Source organism: Stegodyphus dumicola, chromosome 7 (assembly GCF_044657685.1).
Source record: "Stegodyphus dumicola isolate Sdum_Otavi_A_Nest chromosome 7, ASM4465768v1".
NCBI lineage: Eukaryota > Metazoa > Arthropoda > Arachnida > Araneae > Eresidae > Stegodyphus > Stegodyphus dumicola.
In genome coordinates, this window is record NC_140774.1 from 90898896 (window position 1) to 90919072 (window position 20177).

The 20177-nt window shown below is 36.0% G+C and overlaps 1 protein-coding gene across 2 annotated transcripts in view; it reads right to left on the minus strand.

The window, feature by feature from the left end:
• Positions 1–20177, minus strand: part of LOC118195498 (glycine receptor subunit alphaZ1-like) — a 72186-nt gene that overhangs the window by 11483 nt on the left and 40526 nt on the right. Inside the window, exons 6-7 of one of the 2 annotated variants that reach the window (XM_035366821.2) lie at positions 19850–20011; positions 10874–11058 (exon numbers count right to left, since the gene is read on the minus strand). In XM_035366821.2, the coding sequence (XP_035222712.2) occupies positions 10874–11058; positions 19850–20011 (347 nt within the window). The remainder of the gene's footprint in view (positions 1–10873; positions 11059–19849; positions 20012–20177) is intronic. The other variant, XM_035366822.2, reaches the window with a different exon arrangement.

Below are 20177 nucleotides of genomic sequence, written 5' to 3' on the forward strand. Positions count from 1 at the left end.
GGGTTTTGTATACCCTTCGTCTGTATCCTGTCCACTTACTACAATTAGTGAACATAGCTTTAGTAAGCTCTCTGTTCTAGTCAGGTCATTGTATGTTTCCGAAGAAAGTTAGAAGAAACATTGAACCTGATAGTGGCGCCCGACGAAGAATAACCATGGCCGAGTTTCAAGAAGAACCTGTGCTGCCTGCAGAAACAGCTCAGAATCCAGAAATGCCAGCTGCCGCCCTGGAAGGATTTGGGTATATTGTCCAGACCATGCGCGCTTCGATGAAACCAGAAGCAACGTTTAATGGACACTCACAGGTAACCAGTTTTTTGGAAAAATTGGATGACCACTTCATGCTCTACCCCGTGCACGAGTTTCAAAAAGTTACCTTAGCTACCAGCGCTTTGAGGGGCCAAGCGCTTAACTGGTTCAAATGTATCGGCAGAAGTCTCTTGGGTCAAGCAGGAAGTCCCACCTATACCTACGAAAATTTCAAGACTGCCCTACTAAAAGCCTTCCCTGTTGTAAGGGATCGTGCGAAATTAGAAACAGAACTTTTCAGTATATATCAACAAAGAATGGAAAAGCTCTCCAGGTTTATTTTAAGAAAAATTCACGTTTTCAAGCTCTTGTATGGAAACCGTCCGGATCCTGAAATAATTCAAGTGATTTTGCCGAGGTTACTACCCCAAGTGCAAGACTTTATTGAATTGAGAAATCCGACTACACTGGAAAAATTATTTGAGCTAGCAATCCAGTTTGAAAGTAGAAGAACGGCGGACGTCGAAAGAAGACGCCAATATCAACAGCGAAACCAATTTGGTACGCCAAGACTACAGCAAACTCAAGCACATGGCTACGGAGAAAAAGCGAATCAGTGGGCAAGGAAACCCGAGCATTCAAAAACAGCCGGCGAACGTCGACAGTTCAATAGCAACCCAGGAAAAAAGTCTCAAGGCCAGTGGAGAAAGAAGGAAAGCACCGAAAGAAAAAATAATTTAAACTAAAACGGATTTCTGCTGACGAGAGGGTGCGGAAATCCGAAGGCCACGAAAACCCCTCTTCCTACAAGTTAAATACAGTAATGGTGAAAAATTTAACTCTTCCGAAGATTGAAGTCTTGGTAAATAATATCCCGGCCACCGCACTCCTGGATACCGGCGCGCAGTGTTCCTGTGTGGCAGAAGTCTTTTTTAGAAAGTATTTTCGCAAATACCGCATATATAATGCGGATAATACAACAGTATTAGCGGCGCAAGGAGAACAATGTAAGTGCGTAGGTAAAGTACCTTTGTACATCCGTATCAAGGACGAACAAGTAAAGGTGATGTTTTTTATAGTAAAGAATTTGCAAGCACACTTAATACTAGGAATAGACTTTCTTTCAGACGCACAAGCTACACTGGATTTTAATGAAGCGTCTCTTAAGCTGACGATGAAGCCAGTGCGTGTAGAAAAGGTTGAACCGCCAAGGGTAAATCTCGACCACCTGCCTAATGACGAGCAAGATAGAATCCGACAAGTGGTAAGTGAATTTGCTTCCTTATTTAGTGATATTCCAGGATTTACCCAGGTTACTAACCATAGTATTGACACCGGAGATGCATTGCCGGTTCGTCAAAAACCATACCGGTATGATAAGAATAAGGAAAAAATTATAGAATGGCATATTACCGATATGCTACGTAAAAAGATCGTAACGCCTATCTCAAGTAGTTATGCTAGTCCGGTGGTTTTATGTAAGAAAAATAATGATTATCCTTTGGAGCATCCAAAAAGGTGGAGATTCGCTATTGATTACCGTAAATTAAATTCCATAACGAAATATCCGGTATATCCGTTACCGATTATAGAAGAAATTTTAAGGAACATAAAATCAACCAAATTTATGACAACTTTAGACTTAACGAATGGTTATTTTCAAATAGGGATCAGGCCTGAGGACGTGCCTAAGACTGCTTTTATAACCAAGTCTGGCACTTATGCATTTTTGCGAATGCCGTTTGGCCTTTCAGGCGCCCCAGCAACATTTCAGCGATGCATGGACATTGTGTTAAGACCTGTTCTCGGAAAGTCCACATTTATCTATTTAGACGATATCATTATTACTAGTGATAATCTAGACCAACATGTACAGGATTTAAGACAGGTGTTTTCTTTATTAAATGAGGCCGGTCTAAAAGTTAATGTCGAAAAATGCAAATTTGCAGCCCCTGAATTAAAATATTTAGGTTACAAAATATCGCAAAAAGGGATCGAGACAGATGAATCAAAAATAATCGCGGTACAAAAGTATCCCACTCCAAACACGGCAAAGAAGCTCTCTTCTTTTCTAGGACTTTGTTCATATTATAGGTCCTTTATAAAAGATTTTGCGGCTATCGCTGAGCCATTGTTAAAATTAAAAAGGAAAAAGGCAAGATTCTCGTGGACGGCCGAAGCCAATAGTGCTTTCGAAAAATTAAAACAAGCATTAACGCAAGCCCCTGTGTTGAAATTTCCTGAAAAGGATGAAAATTTAGAAATTTCAGCGGATTCTTCGGATTATGCGGTAGGAGCGGTACTTTCGCAAAATCAGCAGCCAGTAGCATTTTTTAGCCGAACTTTAAATCAAACACAAAGAAACTATTCCGCGACCGAGAGAGAGGCACTTGCAGTTCTGTTAGCAGTGCAAAAGTTCCGAGTCTATTTTGGAAAGGCGCCGATAACAGTATATTCTGATCATGCGGCGGTAACTAGATTGTACTCTGGAAAAAATTTATCCCCAAGGTTAATAAGATGGGCACTCAAGCTGCAAGAATATAATCTGGTAATCAAGCATACCCCCGGAAAGGAAAATATCGTAGCAGATGCCCTGTCACGAATTAAATTAGACGAACAGGGTAATACCGTAAAAGTTGCAATGCTGACAGCGTGTACAATAAATTCCCGAGAAACTGTAATAACCGAACTGGGTAAGGATCCTGAGTTTGGAAGTATTTATGAGTATTTGAAGGATCCTGAAAATTTTAGCCACCAAGATATTGTGGCGATAAGAAATAGGGCGGCCCATTACGAACTAATAGATGGTCTATTATTTTATACAAAAGCTACGAATTCCAACAACGAATTTCGACCTGTTATCCCAGCTAGTCTTAGATTAAATATCCTGCAAGAGCTCCATGACAGCCCTTTAGCTTCTCATGCTGGTATTCGAAAAACTACTCAACGCGTACGCGAGGCAGTCTACTTTCCTGAACTGCAAAAGTTAACAAGGGCGTATGTCCAGTCCTGCCCAACATGTCAAGCCGTTAATTATATTAATTTCCGCCCGGCCGGGTTTCTAAATAGTATTAAATCCGAATTTCCAAATGAAATAATCGGTATCGATTTATTGGGCCCTTTCCCAAAAAGTCAGTTAAACAAAAGTCGCTATCTCCTTGTTATAGTTGATCATTTTAGTAAATGGACCGAAATTGTTCCCTTAAAACGAGCCTCCGCGAAATTAGTTACCGATTCTATTTTAAATAAATATATTTTAAAATACGGGGCGCCCCTAAAAGTTATATCGGATAATGGTCCTCAATTTGTAAGTAATATATTTGAAGACATGTGCCAAAAACTGGGCATACGTCATTTAAAAATGGTCCCGTATCGGCCGCAATCAAATATAGCGGAACGGGTCAACAGAAATATAGTGAAAATTATCCGTAGTTATGTTAAAAATTTTCATAAAAGCTGGGATAACTATGTCAATGAATTTGCTTTCGCCCTTAGGACCGCAAAACATGATACAACGGGCAAAACTCCTGCTGAGTTATTTCTAGGCAGAAAGATTATAACACCGTTAGATAAATTATTTTATGTGCAACAAAGAGCCCCAGAATTTAAAATGGGTGATATAGAAAAACTAATTAAGGAAGCAAAGAAGAATACGGAAGTAGCACAAAGAAAACAGAAGCTCTATTATGATTTGAAACGACGGGGAGTAACTTATAAAGTAGGGGATGAAGTACTAAAAATTAAGCATTCACTTTCTTCAGCACCAGAAGATAAAACTGCCAAATTTTTCCCACGCTTTGAAGGACCATATGTTATAGAAAAAATAACTCACGCTGTTGTAGTATTAAAGGCAAGAAATGGCGAAACCTGTTCCGCAAACATTGACCAGATAAAACCATTCTATGACCGTAATAAAATGCAAATCTTTTCAGATCTTTTGCAGGATCCGGTACGGCAGACACCGCAGGTACAAGTTCCAGAGGTGGGAAAACGACAAGTACAAGGGCAAGCCAATGAGAGACAGAAGCAAGTGAAAAGAAAATTGCCCCGCGGAAAAATTGAAGGTACAAAGAAAAAGAAGTCGTTCCACCGTCCAAAAAACAGAGTTCACGAACACCCCCAGAATGAAGAAGGGAGAAGGACGACGTATGTGGAAAAGACCGGGAGAAAGGACGGCAACTATAACCCGGCTGTGAAACGGAAGATTGACTCATCCGACAGAACTCTCCGCAGCAAAAGTCGCCGAACTGCGGAAGGGCAATCAGCGGCGGAGGAAAAAGTACAAGAAAAATTTGAACGGCCAACAACGAGGTCCAAGCAGGATCACGACAGAAGTTTCCCGGTTCCACCAAGACCAGCTGCCTTCAAGCGGCCAAGACCACAAGCAGAGGACAGAAGGAAGATGTTCAAGGGTGGCCGTAGTGGTGAAAAACGGAAGCTTCCAGAGGAAAGCACTGAAGGGCGAGCCCGTACAAGAAGGAGGATCAACCAAGCAACGGTCTGCGGCACCTTTAAAGACTGGGCCCAGAAAAGGATGTCTGAATATTACAAAGATAAGTAAAATTTTGTGTTACTTTACAAACTTAAGTTAATCTTTCATTCTTACTGCAAGTGGCAGATTTGAAGAAGTTTTACCTCATGCGAGGTCTACCTTTATCGCCAAAAGGGCGAGAAATGAGTTGTGACCGATTTTCTTATTATGTTTTTCAATTACTCGCGCGTAAAACTAAAGTTGATGTATAATAGCGTTGTATAAAGACTTAAATTGTATAAATTTTATTTAAAACATTCTAACAAGAAAGAAGTTTTAGTCTGAAAGACTTTTTGAAATGTAGTATTATTTCAATGTAGAAAGAATTGGCACTTGCTTTGAAAAGAATAGAAGTTAACAATGTACTACTAATGTATGTTTTCAAATGTGTAAAATTAACGGCATCTTGATATGTTCTTGTATACATGTGAACTGTTATTTTGAATGTTTAGAAATACCGTGATATGGTAAAAGTGAAAGTAATGTTAAAAAATTTGTTATTCGTGTGACTGTAAAGATTAAATCATGGTGAATATGTGTTAAAGGTTGAATGATGTAGTTAGGCTCTCTGACGCTACACTTTAGAGTTAGCCACTTTCAGAATAGTACCTCAGGGTCTAGAGTTGAAATTAGGGTGTGTTAAGAGGTCTCGTATGTTGAATTTTAACACGTTAGTGTTTTGATTATAGGAGGAAGTGTTGAACACATAGACAGAAACACATTCGTGTTTGGTGTTTTTACAACACATGTCAGAGAGCACGGGGAGAGATAATTAAAATAGTCATGAATGAAATAAGAATGTTAAGAAAAGTATATTCTATATGTTATTTGCAATGTCATTCTGTAACATTTCATTAAACTAGTTTTCCTTCCAGATCTCTGGAAGGAACCAGAATTGAATAAAGCTCCTGTTTTGATGCAGTACAGATGAAAAAGAAAAAAGATTGTTGTATATTCCGGGAGCTGCTATTGTAACAAATTTCTTTCTTTTAAAATTTTCTAGTTTCTAGCTAAGTTATGTTTGTAAAAGTTTGGCCTCGCGTTAGTTTCTAGAGCTAAAAGTTTTCAACAAGGTCGTTTTAGACCTCAGTTTCAAACTAATTAACTCTGGCGGGAAGTATGTAAGGATCTTAAGTTTTACTAACGTTTATTTTATTTTAAATCTTTACTATCACTTCTTATTTTCTACTTCCGGCCAGAATTATAAGCGTGAAGGAGTTTATGCAAAGTTGTCTGGCGAACGCCAAGTATTTAAGTGTGGCCTTTTTGCCAAGCAGAAGAGAGGAAGCCGTGAGTTCGAAGCAGGCCGCTTACCTTAGAAGTTACGCAGTTGCTACTTTGCCTTCCAGGCCAGAGGTTTTAATCCTCTTGATAAATTAAACGTATTGTAGTGTTCACAGTCTCTGTGCTACATACGCTTTCTGTTATTATAAGGCCAATCTTATTCTAAAGTTAAATTAGAGTTTAGTTTTATTTTGATATCTTTTAAGTTAGACCCCGAGTGGAGGGTCATTGTATTCCGAAGTACGGAAGTCATTGTATATAAAGAAAAAAATAAAGGGTTTTGTATACCCTTCGTCTGTATCCTGTCCACTTACTACAATTAGTGAACATAGCTTTAGTAAGCTCTCTGTTCTAGTCAGGTCATTGTATGTTTCCGAAGAAAGTTAGAAGAAACATTGAACCTGATAGTGTGATCTAATTTTTTCGTTTATAAGTCTGCACTATGAGTTTCATGATAGAAGGGCTTTCTTAAAATTTCCAGGGATATTGATTTCCATTCTTCTCCCATTACTTTCCAGAGCCTATCAATCGTCGTGGTATGCGTTTATAAAGTGCTTTTTTCAAGGGATCAAAGGTACAGTAAGTCCAAAGGTGGAAGGTCAGGGAAATTCACAAGAATACGTTAAAAAGGCATAAATGCAATACCTGTATCAGTCTTCATTTTGTTAAGGAATGCAATAGTACTTTTCGAAGTATAACTTGTTGCTTTTTCTTGAGGAAGTTTCATTCTTTGAAAATCGCTTGGGTGAAGAAATGAAATTTTTTCTGTAAATATCGGATGTAAACTTTTCTCTTGTTAGTACGTTGATTTAAACAGTTTTTTCCCTCTTTTTTTAGATTTTCCACCGTAAGAGGATCTTGTGACACTTATAAACTCCTTTCTGAAACCTTTTGTGCATTGACGAAACCAGGTTTATGCATTTTTTCTCTTCGTTTTAAATATTAGACGTTTAATAGACTGTTAATAGACTTGTTGCAGTCATTTAGGTAAATACATGCTTCATCAATGATCACAATGTATTTCTATTTATGTTGCTATTGTAATGTCTATGATAATGATTATTCAGATAGTGCCATGGGCGGAGATGACAGCCCTAGCAATCTTCAAAATGTTATCATAGAGACATCATTAAACAAGATTCCAATTTCTAGCAATTCAGAAAGGATGGATGGACAATCAAAAATGTGTGTAGTTGTCAGTTCTCTGTCCAGGCATATATCACAGTTCTTATAGATTTTCCTACTCTGTCAATTTTCAATCCTCTTTAATGCGAGTTCTAAGTCTGACAATGGATTTAGTTATATGTCGATTTATTGATGCTGTATGCAACTGAAAGTTCCTTCAATCTGTATTTGGCATGGCATTTGCGTCCGAAAGGGAAACTCTCGGGGAAGCCTGTAACTCCTAGAGAGCGCATACCCAGATGGCGGTTAGGGCCCACTGTTTTTTTCTTTTTCTTTTTTTTTTTTTTTTTTTTTTTTTTTGAGGGGGGCATAGTAGATGGGAAATAAAATACCTTCTGCAGACAAACAGGCAGAATTTCAACCTAAAACTTCGCATCACAGAAAAGAGTGCCTTCGGGCAATTGCATTGTTTTCTGTGATGAATCTAGATTTTCATTCATGTCCTGATAAATAGTTGTACGAAGTTCTACAAATTGTTTTTCTTTAGCCACATGCCTCGGCAAAAGCTGGTGAACATTATGTTTTAACTTTTTTAAGATCTAAATCTTGGCTTATTATTTTAGTTATTGTTGCTACATATTGTTGCTACAGATGCATCTCTTTCAAGGGATTATGAGACTGACGCGCTGCCTACTGCGCTACCGAGGCTTGCTACAGATGCATACGCAATTTACATTTACTTCTGCGTAGGCTGATTTTCTCTTGTTACCAACTAATTAACTTTAGAAACACATTAAATAGTGCTTACCTTTTTTCGAGTATTCATTTGGAGACTTGTTTCCATTCAGAAGTCATGACTGACCGTTTTCCTTTTCTGATTAATAATGTTGTTTGTTTTACATTTAGATATTTTAATACCGTGCATTTCACAACGTTTTTGGTATTATGGAATTGGAATATTCTTCTTCGGAAAGCGCAGAAACATATCCTTCAATCTACAAACTGTTTACATGCAACATTTTGAAAAAAGAATAAATTTAAAAGTAGCACAGATTATTTCTCATTTCAAACAATAGGCTGCAACCAGAAATTTTTATTCCAAAATATTAATTAAAAACAATTTTTTTATCGAAATCATTCTAAAATTGTGTAAACATCCTCTGTTGCACAATAGGTCGCATATTTCTCTAGAATGTTTACATTTTCGCCATTGGGTGAATATTTATTTCTTGATTTCATTTGTTTCAAGTAAATTTCTGAACTTGGGTGAAAATGACTTATAACCTGAATGTCTCCAATCATACCGTAAACTTAACTGGTATTTAAATTTATGGGACATTGTTCCTTCTTGGTTTCAATGGATATTATTCCACAGTGAATCAGGCATGCAAAATATAAATATACTACAAAGTTTTTTTGCGATTTTCAATAATCTTCTGAGATAATATAACTGAGAAAGAAAAATCTAACTGAAAAATCCTTTTGAACTGGAAGAAACGGTTATGGTGAAGATTTTCTAACTATCATAAGCGACTGTTTTAATGCAAAATAGGTTTATGATTTCTGCATCATAGTAAAACAGTTAAAAAAAACAGTAAGATAACATACATGGTAATATAACATAGTAAGATAGTAAAGTATACACGAGCACTACCTGAGCGTCGGCATGAAACAAAAGCAATAATTAATTTCGTGCCGGGCGCATTCTAGTTAAGTAACATGCATGAAATGCAAAGCAGTTATAAATATTTGTAGAAATTCTTGTAAAGCGATACTAGAATTGGCACATGCACGTTCTCTTTGAGAATCTCCAGAGATAAATGGCACTAGTGGTTCATTTCTGAGAGTATAGAGATGACTCTAAACGCTACTGACGCCATTTCATGCACTCAACTGATCCAGCGCTGAGGAGAACTTACCTTTATATTACCACAGTGAGAGAAATTGAGCTGCAAAACATACAATGTTCCTTTTTTTTCGATGAAATAATACATGACGTATGTTTCTATTGCAAAAATCAAAAATTTCTTTCATTTTGAAACACTCCGAAATTTTTCCGTTAAAAGCATCGTATAAGATGGATTTTTTTAAGAAGTTTGAATACGATTACTTTTATGGAAACGACGATTCATCATCTACTTCCCAGAAAATATTGTTTACCAGGCATTTAGTTAGTTATAAATGCTTAAGTATAATTAAAAACAAAAATATAATAATAAAAAAACGAAAGAAAAGAATTAAAAATTTTAAAAAGTCTTAAAGAATCAGATTTTAATGGCTACCCAGAAATACTCTTTTAAAGTTTAAGATGATTTATCAGAAAAGATTGCCAATAGAAATCCCATCGAGAATAGTAAAACATTTCACAGAATATTGGAGGAATATACATTTAGATTCACATGGTGAAGTTATATCCTATAAAAACATATAATGCTTTTAATTAGCTATATCATCAATTAAGTGCTAAATCAATTAGATTGAAAAAAAAATAATAGATTGGATCCTAGCAGAGCCCACACCCTGGGAGCGAATGATTTTGGTTATGGCGCATATGGATGTGTACATGGACAAAGTAAAGGGAGTGTGCAATTCCAAATTTGTGAAATTCTCTGATACTTTTTTTAAGTGAAAATAGGTCGATGCGTACATGGATACGAGTTTGTACAATTCTTTGACTTGTTATTTTTAAGTTGGTTATTTTGAGAAACGCGTGAAGCAGTTGTCGTCCTTTCCCAGTTCGTCGTCAAGGGTGTGGGCTCTCCTAGGATTTTACCAAATAATATTCTTAGCAGTTTATATTGGTTTTAAACAACTTACTTTGTCAATCAATAACAGACAGAATAAATTTAAAACGTAAATATTTTACATTTTTCCGAATGGAAAAGACTTGAATGAAAAGTGAAATTAGACATTTACAATAAGCGGCATTTAAACTGACTAAACGTAAAATCTTGTTTCGAGACTAATAGCTCTTTTGAGCTGATAAATAAATAGATTAAGGAAATATAAAACATTAATTAAAAACAGAAGTTCTTTATTATTTCGGAGTATAATTGATTGTGTTCATATTGTTTTGCTAAAGTAGGCAGGTGTTTTTGACAAATGGTTTGCTTTCTCATGCTTTCTCACAACACATTTTTGATTAGTAGTAGATTTTTTAAAGCTCATTGGCGTATTAGATGAAGATTTTTTGTAACATGCTTGTGTATTTTAATGTTTCAATGTGTGTTCAATGTTGAACCCAGTTTATGTTTCTTATACAAATAATTCTTACACAATTTTATAAATGGCACGTATACAATATAAATTTAATTGCACAGAAATACTTGGCTATTTTTAGATTTATCAGGCTGTGTTTAGATTTCGATATGTCGATATATATATATACTTAATGTTTCAACTGGATTCGAGATATAATTATAGGGATATACTTATGGCATATTCCTACCGTATATTGCAATTCATGTAGCATATTCAAAGCGAGAGAAATTTTAGCTGATGCTCATTGCATTAAAATTTTTTGTTTATGATATGCTTGTGTATACAACTAGCTTAAATTATTAGGATGATTAAATACTAATTTACTTGTGATTTTATGAATGCATAAAATTTCCAAAATTAAAATTCATATTTACAAAATATGTTAAAAAATTAAACAACAAATAAAATTTTTATTTTCAATACCTGAGTGCACAACGTGAGAAGGCAAGTGATGCTAAGGGTCACTCGTGCTGGTGCAGCCTCTGGTCTCAGCCAGAAAGTCACGCAACTCACGATAACTATCAAGGTTGAAGGAATATAACAATTGATTATGCTGCCAGTGATATGGCGCACGAAAGGGAGTTTAAGCATCAAACAAGTAAAGTTTTCTGAAAAATAAAACGCATTTTTAGTTTCATAATTTATAGAAATACGTTTGTTATTCTCTTATTGAATGAAAGTTCATTATCCAAGGAATACAAATTATTTAACTAGTAAAAATTTTAAAAAAAAAAAATAAAATAAAAATGAAATAAAAAAAACTCCTCTGCAAAATAGAATTCGAGGAGAATTTTTAGAAGGCAGACGTGGGTTAACTTAAGAAATTCACAACGAATATGAATTCAATCTGCAATTTTTCGTAATATGTATCAGTTTATCCCCCCCCCAACTTCTGATTAGGTCAATTAAGTTCTGTAAAGAGTTATGTAAACTATAGACGAATTTAGTCTTGGTTAAGATTTTCTGCGGATTATTAATTATAATTTGATTTACGTTCTAAGTAAAGTATAAGATATACAAGGAGTCAGTTCTTACTCAACTGAAACCAGTGATCTCCGGTGGTTAGAGATGCTCATTGATTTCACAATATTAGTGGCAGCAGTTAAGGCAATAACGCTTTAACGTTGGTGTTCGTACTTTGAAGACATTTTGCCATTCTGTCACTAGTTACGTTTTTTGTACTGGCATAAGCTCTTTTAATGTATAAAGCATATGTATGTATAAATGTGTTAACACTAGCACTTTTCAAGGCATATAAATTGACGAGTCGATATAAACATTTTAAAACTTTAAATTCGAACAGAACTTGAAGGTCTGGCAACTAGCGAATATTTATCAAACTAAAATACGAAACTTTTTACCCTTATTTACCAACAATGAAATAATTCAGATCATTTAACATAGTTATTTCATCTAGGATTTACTGATCTTTACGTGGCTTCTTCCATGTGTGATGTTAAGACGAAGCAAAATCACGCAACTGTTTCAATTCTCAGCAAAGTATTTTTTTTTAAATTCCAGCGACGAGGCAAATGCAAAAATATAAACTAACAATAAAAAGTGTACATAAAATATATAAAATTGACCGAAGTCATTGCCTCAGAAGTTCTCTAGCACGCCAATAAAGCGAAGTTTTAGAGTCATTAAGAAGTGGCGTACATCGACGGAGGTGGTCTCTATTCATTGGATCTGCGGAATCAGAGAGAGGTCCACCAGAGTTCGAAAAGATCCCAATGCGATGGAGATGCTCTGCCAAGAAGTCATGTGCGAGTACAGTTGTAGATATGAGTATCTACAATTTTTGTATAAAAATGAATACGTTCAACGTAATAATTAGCAAATGTAATAAAATATTTTTTTCTATGACTACAGTTTCATTACATCTTAATGCAGCATAAGTGGTATTATGTGAGCAGTAGGAGTGTAACTCAAATGAACGAATCACTGAATTCAGGCACTTAGGCGAAAACCCAATCTCGCATAGAACTACGCACAATTCCAAACCATGTCTTCATTTATGACATTGCAGCGATGGTGATGATAGAATAAGGTCGAAGTCTAATCCCAAGACGCGTAAGTCAACCAAATCGAAGTCACGTATGGTGCAATCCAAGTTGAAATATTTAATAGTGAATAATAACACTTAATATTAGAGCTTATTTGAAAGAGCAGAGGTAGGACTCGGAAAACATTTTTTTTAAGCCGTGGAAATGAAACGGAGGGCAAATTTCGTTCTTACAAAGACTGATGACGTAGGACAATTTCAGGAGCTTCTAAGAAATCCAAACTAATGGGCGAAGCAGTATGAGCAATAATTTTGGCTTTCGAATATTGAAATTTGTTTTTCCCGCCAATAATGGGAAGCTATCGAAGGGAAGCTTCCTTTTGTTTAACAGATCGTATGCAAAGATTTATCCTGAATTTTAAAGATCTGCGAGTTTATTTGAATGTTTGGTACTCGGTCTTTTACGAACTAGAATTTGAATTTTATTGACAGGCTTAAAAGATTTCCGAAAAGCATATTGTTAGAAACTTTAATCCTTTAGGATAAATGGCAGACAAAAAGAAAGAAATTATAAATAAATTTTAAGAGCTAAAGGTGAAGGTGATAAAGGCTTGGAAAGATTCTTATGTGTGATGTTAATGATGAACATAAGAAGATGACCATCAAAAACGTGAGTGCCTTTCAGAATATTGAGTTTATATTCTAATGTACTGTTTGCCAAAAGACAGTTGTAGGGTCCAGGTGGGTTCACTTCTGTATGAATACAGGAGTAGCAGGAAACTACACAGAAGAAGGGTTAAAACCCTTTATTAACTCTTTAAAATTTGCACTGCGTCAACTCGACGTAACAAACTTCGCCTCTACAATGGCGCCCGAACTAAAAGGGTGGTTGATGAGGATTTCTCCCCACCCAGGATTTGGCGATTGCGTTCTCTAAAAACCCAGTCGCCCTTTAAAAGGGGGAGTATATAAGGTATTTCTACCGCCTTTCTAGCTTGCCTTCGTGGTGTAATGGTTCTGCACGCTGGGCCGCTATTCCAGAGGTCCGCATTTCGATTCTCGGCGAAGGCGTTGCTAATTTTTCCTCTTTCCTGCTTCAAAAAAATACCTAATGTCTCTACACAGTTTTCAGATGACTTGACCTCAAAACCCGTGCACATACGTTAGCTTGTACTGGATTAAGGGGATTACCTCATAGCATATCTTTCAAATTTCCTGTAGTAATAAGCTATTTTAAAGTTAAATTATTTTAACAATCTTTTCGAATGAGAATTCGCTATTTGATGATACTTTCTATAAATATTATTGGTAATCTATAATATAATGGATAATCTATAAATATTAGGTCTATAAAATATAACTTCCTATACAATATAGGTAAACTTGATGAATGAAAAACTGTATGAGATCTTATAGTGTCTTGCTTAACGATGACCGATTTTTAATTAATCAATCCTAGATGATAAATTTAATATTTTCCTTCAGTCTTTCTAAGTGTTGGAAAAAACTGCATGCATGAAATTCACCACTCCAGATAGGTGTGTAATAATTTGGCATCTGATGTCATTGAACAAGATAGGTTTCCTACAGTTTTCACATGAGCGAGACCAATATTTATATTTTTTCCTGTACTAGATCTATCCTTTTATTGCTTCATTTGTACCAAAAAAAATTTTTGATAATTGATTAACAATTCAATTTTCAAAATCTCAATTTAGCCGTACAACAGTACAGCTAGAATAAGATTTTTCAAAACTTCTGATGAGCATGAAGTATGCTTCAGACGAGTTTTTGGCTTTGTCGAACGGATGAAGGATACATTCTTGAAATGATGCTTGTTAATCCATGCCTAATTTATTTTACATGAGCTACCATGGCGCAATTGGTATTACTCCAATTTTAGGATAGTGAACAATGATGGTGATGCCCTGCAGTTGTCAAAGATCACGTGGAAAACCTGTTCTTTGACCAATACAGTCCGCAGATTATTTTATCACGAAAATAAGTTTTTACTTTAATTTGCATCGTAAAAAGTGAAGAGAACTTTCATGCTCAGTATTATGGAATCTGGCATATAAACTAATCCACATGAGTATTATTCTGCAGACCGAGATTAGCTTCATTAACTGCGTACTTGTCATATAGGAGCTTTACGTCACAGGTGGCAAAAATCTGATAATGTACTTGACAATGACATGTAGCTTTGAAACACATTGCAAATTTTTTTATCTTTCCATGCAGGCAATAAATTAGTTTTATTTCTAGAAATGCATTTGATATTGACTATAGTGTAAATTAGTTGCGGACTAAACGGGGTTGAAGTTTCAATAAAAACTTATAAATAAAGCTGACAAATAAACATTCCTGTTAGTTTTCCATAGCAAGATCTACAAGTTTCGCAACTTTTATCTCATTTTTTTTAATTTGAGTTTTCATTAGATAAAATTTTATATTAATGCACAGTCTAAATATCTTTAAATTAATAGACTACAGAGGCTGTTCGCACATTTTTTAGACGATTTTGCTTTGCCGTAAAAAAGAATCGTCTGCTTGAAATTTTGTTTTAAGTGTAAGTATATTTTTGAAAGTATAAAATTATCGTCTGCTGCTTGACAGTTCTGTTTTTATGCAAAATGTCGCTTTTAAAGAAGCAATGTATGAAAGGCTATGTTTCTGTTCTTTCCGAAAAAAAGTATTCATATCTCTATATTAAAAGGGCATTGTGTATAAAGAGAAGGTATTTCATGTTTTAAAATTGGGTGTAAAATATCTTTTTGGTAATAAGTGGAGTTGTGAAAGCCAGCCATGGTTTTTCGACATCTAAAGCTAAGATAGGTAATGTTGTCAGCAACAAAGGGGAAAAAATGCCAAAATTTAGCTTCAAGTGGAAAAATTATTCCAAATACGTATCCAAGGATAAAAAAACGGAATGTTTCGAATGTTGCAAAAGTAAGATATGTAACATTTTGCTGAATTGTAACATAATGGCACCAATAACGTTAAAGTAACTGGTCAAGAAATTGGTTAAATGTATTAAATAACAAAGATACCATTGGAAACGTGAGGGTACCGTGCTTAAGACAAGTACTAATACTAATAGTTCTAAATAATATAACAAAATCTAAAATACAACATTAAATAAACCGAGTATGTGGGATATTGCGTTGTGACTGGTTTTTCTGGGTTCTCGCCGATTGAACTCCCATACACTTAATTAAAGTATAATACTCAGACGTTAAACTAAATATACTGAAGCATATCATGTAACCATTAAATAAATGAACCAGTTGCAATCATGAGGATATATAACAAATAAAAAGAAAATAAACAATTGAGAGCCTCAACTTTCCTCTTGATATTCCGATTTATTATACAAAGTTTAAATCATGGTTAACACTTTTACACAAAAGCATTTCATTAAGAAAATCTTATTGCTAGGCCGGTACCAAATTAAATAATTATAGTATTAAGAGCATAATTAGAATGAATTATTACAGAAAACATTTCGTATCTTAACACACATTTTCGAGGGAGAAAAGAATTTAAAATTTTTACTTTGAAAACTAAATTTTTTGTTCCTCAGCCATCCAGGCGAAAGAGGCGTTATACTTTTGACATATCAACGTTAATTCAAATTAGACTTTAGGAAAGTTTAGTAGGTTACATTCATAAATCAGAACTCAACAAATTAGCCATTCATCAAACATTAAGCTGTTAGGCGGACTCAAAATCAGACAGGAAATATATTAATAAGGAAGTACTTAGCTTGGTAGACACTTCCCAAAGTGGGTAGCATGAAACAGGTACGGAAAGAGAATCCTTCCTTCGGGTAGACTCCATACTCAGGGGGAAAAAGGAAGGCGTTAATGTCTACTCTACCACAGGAAGAGTTTGATGGAAACTTCATAGAAGACGTCGATAAAACTGTGTGAACCCATGGGGGTTAACAACAACACAACATTCAAAGGTGTCCGGATCTCGACAGCTGTCGAAATTAGGAAATAGTAGTCAAGCTTATTGACACCGCCGGCAGGCAGAGTAGTCATCGACATCAATCTAGTCAACGGGATACAAGCATAGTTTACACGCATCGAAAGCATTATCAGGTAGCTCAACTAGCAGGAAGTACTTTTTGGTCATCTGTAGAAACAGGCTCAAAAGCGACAAAATCACAAACTCTTTGTCATGGATGAGAGAAGTTATTTTCTTAATTTTTGTTCACTGACCTTCCTGAATATTTTACAATTTTGAAGCATTTTTATAGATTCTACTAAAACTGGGAATAAGCAAGGGTCCTTCAGTCTTCTAGAATCCTCAGTGGAAAAATCTGATCCTGACGTAGTTTTAGATCATCTCCCTATGGCAGACAAGCAAAAAGGCTCGAGATTACGCACTCTTTTAAGACACATCGAAAAAGTCTTTTAATGTCAGTTCATTTAACTTCCTAGAAAATCTAGACGATTATGAAGCATTTTCTAGATCCTTTTAAAATTGGGAATGAGCAAAAAAATTTTCGGTTCTTCAGAATCCCCAATAGTAAGACTGATTAGGAAGCATTATTTTAGATCTTAACCTCACGGAAAACTAGTAAAGCGTGACTAGGGCACGAACTCCTTCGCGCGCTCACAAAAAACAACGAGCATACCGAAATCCCCTAAACACGACTGATACCACTTTTCCGCCAAATCAGTCAAAAACAATCCTTGCGCAGGCTCGGCCAGTAAACCAGAGAGCCAAAGCTGGACAGAGCCAAGTCCAACCTCATTGACCTTCCCGCGTAACCTAATATTAACCCTTGACCATTAATCAAGGAGAACAGGTACTCAATCCCCCCACAGCCAGTACCTACTACATACATACTGTATGTAGGAGGTACTGCCACAGCAACATAAGACAATAGGGAATATTCTGGAACATTTTAAGATTTCGAGAGCACGGAATGGTTCAGAAAATTGCTGAGCTCTCCAGATTTCTTTTACACACAAAAATATTTCTTTTTGTTCCTATTTTTCAATTAGAAATTAACAAAAGTAACATTAAAGCACTTGTTTTCAGGTAAGAATTTAGTGAAATACTCGTAAAAGCCCTATTAAATAAAGAAACAAAATTACAGTAGAATAATTTTAGTTTCCTAATAATTACAATTAAGATATTAAATTCTCTCCTCAGCAAATTCTCCAGTTTCACTATACACTGACTACCAATAAGTATTTGGACACCTGAGATAGAAAAGAAAAACTAACTTTATTCAAAATCAATAGTTGGTAGAGCCTCCACCAGAGGTAATTACAGCGTGGACCCTCCGGGGCATACTTTCCACAAGTCTTTGTATGACAGCTAGTGTTATTTTCTTCCACTCGGCTTGCAGAAGACATAGAAGTTCCTTCACCGATTTTGCACGGGTAGTGCACCCCTGAATTCGGCGATGCAACTCGTCCCAGAGGTTCTCGATAGGGTTCAGGTATGAAATCTGGGCAGGCCAGTCCTTTCGATGAACTCCATTGGCATCATACCAAGCCGTGGTTAACGTCGAAACATGACAACTGGCATTGTCGTCCTGAAAGTAACAGGGGTCCAACCCGTAAAACTGCCACAACGTACGAAGCACATTGTCATCCAAAATAGTGCATTAGGCATCGGATTTGAGCTTACCATGAATGGGGACCAAGGGTCCCAGCCCATACCAGGAGAAACACCCCCAGACCATAATTCCACCTCCGCCGAACTTGACTGTTGGCGCAATGCATTCTGGAAGGAGACGTTCTCCAGGTAGACGGCAGACCCAGACCCTGCCATCCGAACGGTAAAAGGTGAACTTTGATTCGTCACTCCAAAGAACCCGTTTCCAATGATCTACGGTCCAATTTCGATGTGCTTTGCACCACATTAACCAAGCAGCGCGGTTGGACTTGGTGACCAAATGCTTATGGGCAGCAGTACGACCATGAAAACCAAGCATATGTGCTTCCTTACGGATGATATTCATTGAAACAATACTCCCGGATGCCTGTTGAAACTCCTTGCGGATGAGGGCCATCGGTTGGGTGCGGTTCTTCCGAATTTCTCTGGACAGCATTCGTCGGTCTCTATATCTCCCAGTTTCGTTGGTCTGCCGACTCGGGGCCCATTCTGATAATCACCGCTCACCTTCAACTTCTTAATCACATAGGCCACTGTCGATTTTGGGTACTTAAGATCTCTAGATATGTCCCTTAAGGATCGGCCACATTTGTGATGCCCGATAATTATACCTTTCACGAAATCAGAGAGCTCCGAACTACGAGACATCTTGCATGCGACTAAAGCCGATGCTGTTTCCTACACGATATATACCGGCGGAGTCCGTGACGTACCTTAGGACCGCAGATATCGTCATTTGCATAGGTGTCCAAATAGTTATTGGTAGTCAGTGTATAACAGATCTATTATGTCAAAAATAATTCCGCCAATTCAAAGGACAGTTGCAAACAAATCATTAAAATGTTCAGTGTCAACTGTAAACAAAATGATTAGGGCTGATCTGAATCTTAAAAAGCGAAAAAACATAAGGCGCATCGTCTTTCTCCGCGACATATCGCTGAATGCAGAACGCGCTGCATAATTCGTTATGAGAAACATTAACTGCCACAGCAACATAAGACAATAGGGACAAAAATGAAAAAACATTGTCACTATAGAGTGTCACTTAGGTGTAAGTAAATGACTGCAATAAAATGAAATGCATTTATAATCATCTAGAAAGGAGGAAAAAAAATCTTGAAAAATGGTTCAAGTTAATTCAAATAAGTTTTTCTAAAGGTTTTATGATTGTTCCTGATTTTTTATATAATGGCAAATTGAAAATAAAGAGAGTGAAAATAAGTATTAAGATCGACTCCACATATTATCAAAAACATATTTTGTACTCAATTTTCAAATATGAAATACCTTCTCTTTACACATAGTGTGATAAATCAGTAGAATTGCCTAAAGACAAAGCAAGCAGCGACACATCAAAATCTACTGTCAATTTCTTGGAAAAAATAGAACAAGAAACGGGTGTCAAGGTCATACTCTTCCCTTATATGCCTACTAATTCTCCTGATCTATCACCAATGTATTTTTGCGCTTTGGGACTTTTATAAAGCGGGGTTTTCCAAACGTCGACATGCAACCTCCTCTCACTTTGGAAAGCAGTTCGAGAACAATAGGATAAAATACCTCTTCCGATACTGCAAAAGGCTTTATTGTCTTGGAAATTACGATGTTTAAAGATGGTGAAGAATAAGGGTTATCAAATAGATACATTTAAAGCATAAAAATTCGAATTCAAATATTTCTGTAATTGCAATGAAAATCGTCTAAAATTGTGCGAACAGCTTCTGTATACTGCTAGCGTATTTTCATGGACTCACCAACATATTCTTTTAGTATAACTGAGTAAGTGACAGTTTTTCCTAGACTGAATTGCAGTGGCTCAATATGCTTCACGAAAACAATAGAGCTTCGGTTCGAGGAGTAAGCAGAATTTTCGTCTTGATACCACTTCAAGACTGCTTCTTCATCTGATGTACCCACTAAAGCGTATAAAAAAACAGAATTTATTACACTAGACGAAATCAAATTGCATTTCATTTATATTATTCAGCTTGTTTCATATATTTGTGAAACACAAATCCTAAAAACGTTTTCTCAATTTGATAAATATTTATAAATGATCAAACTTTAAAATGGATAAACCAT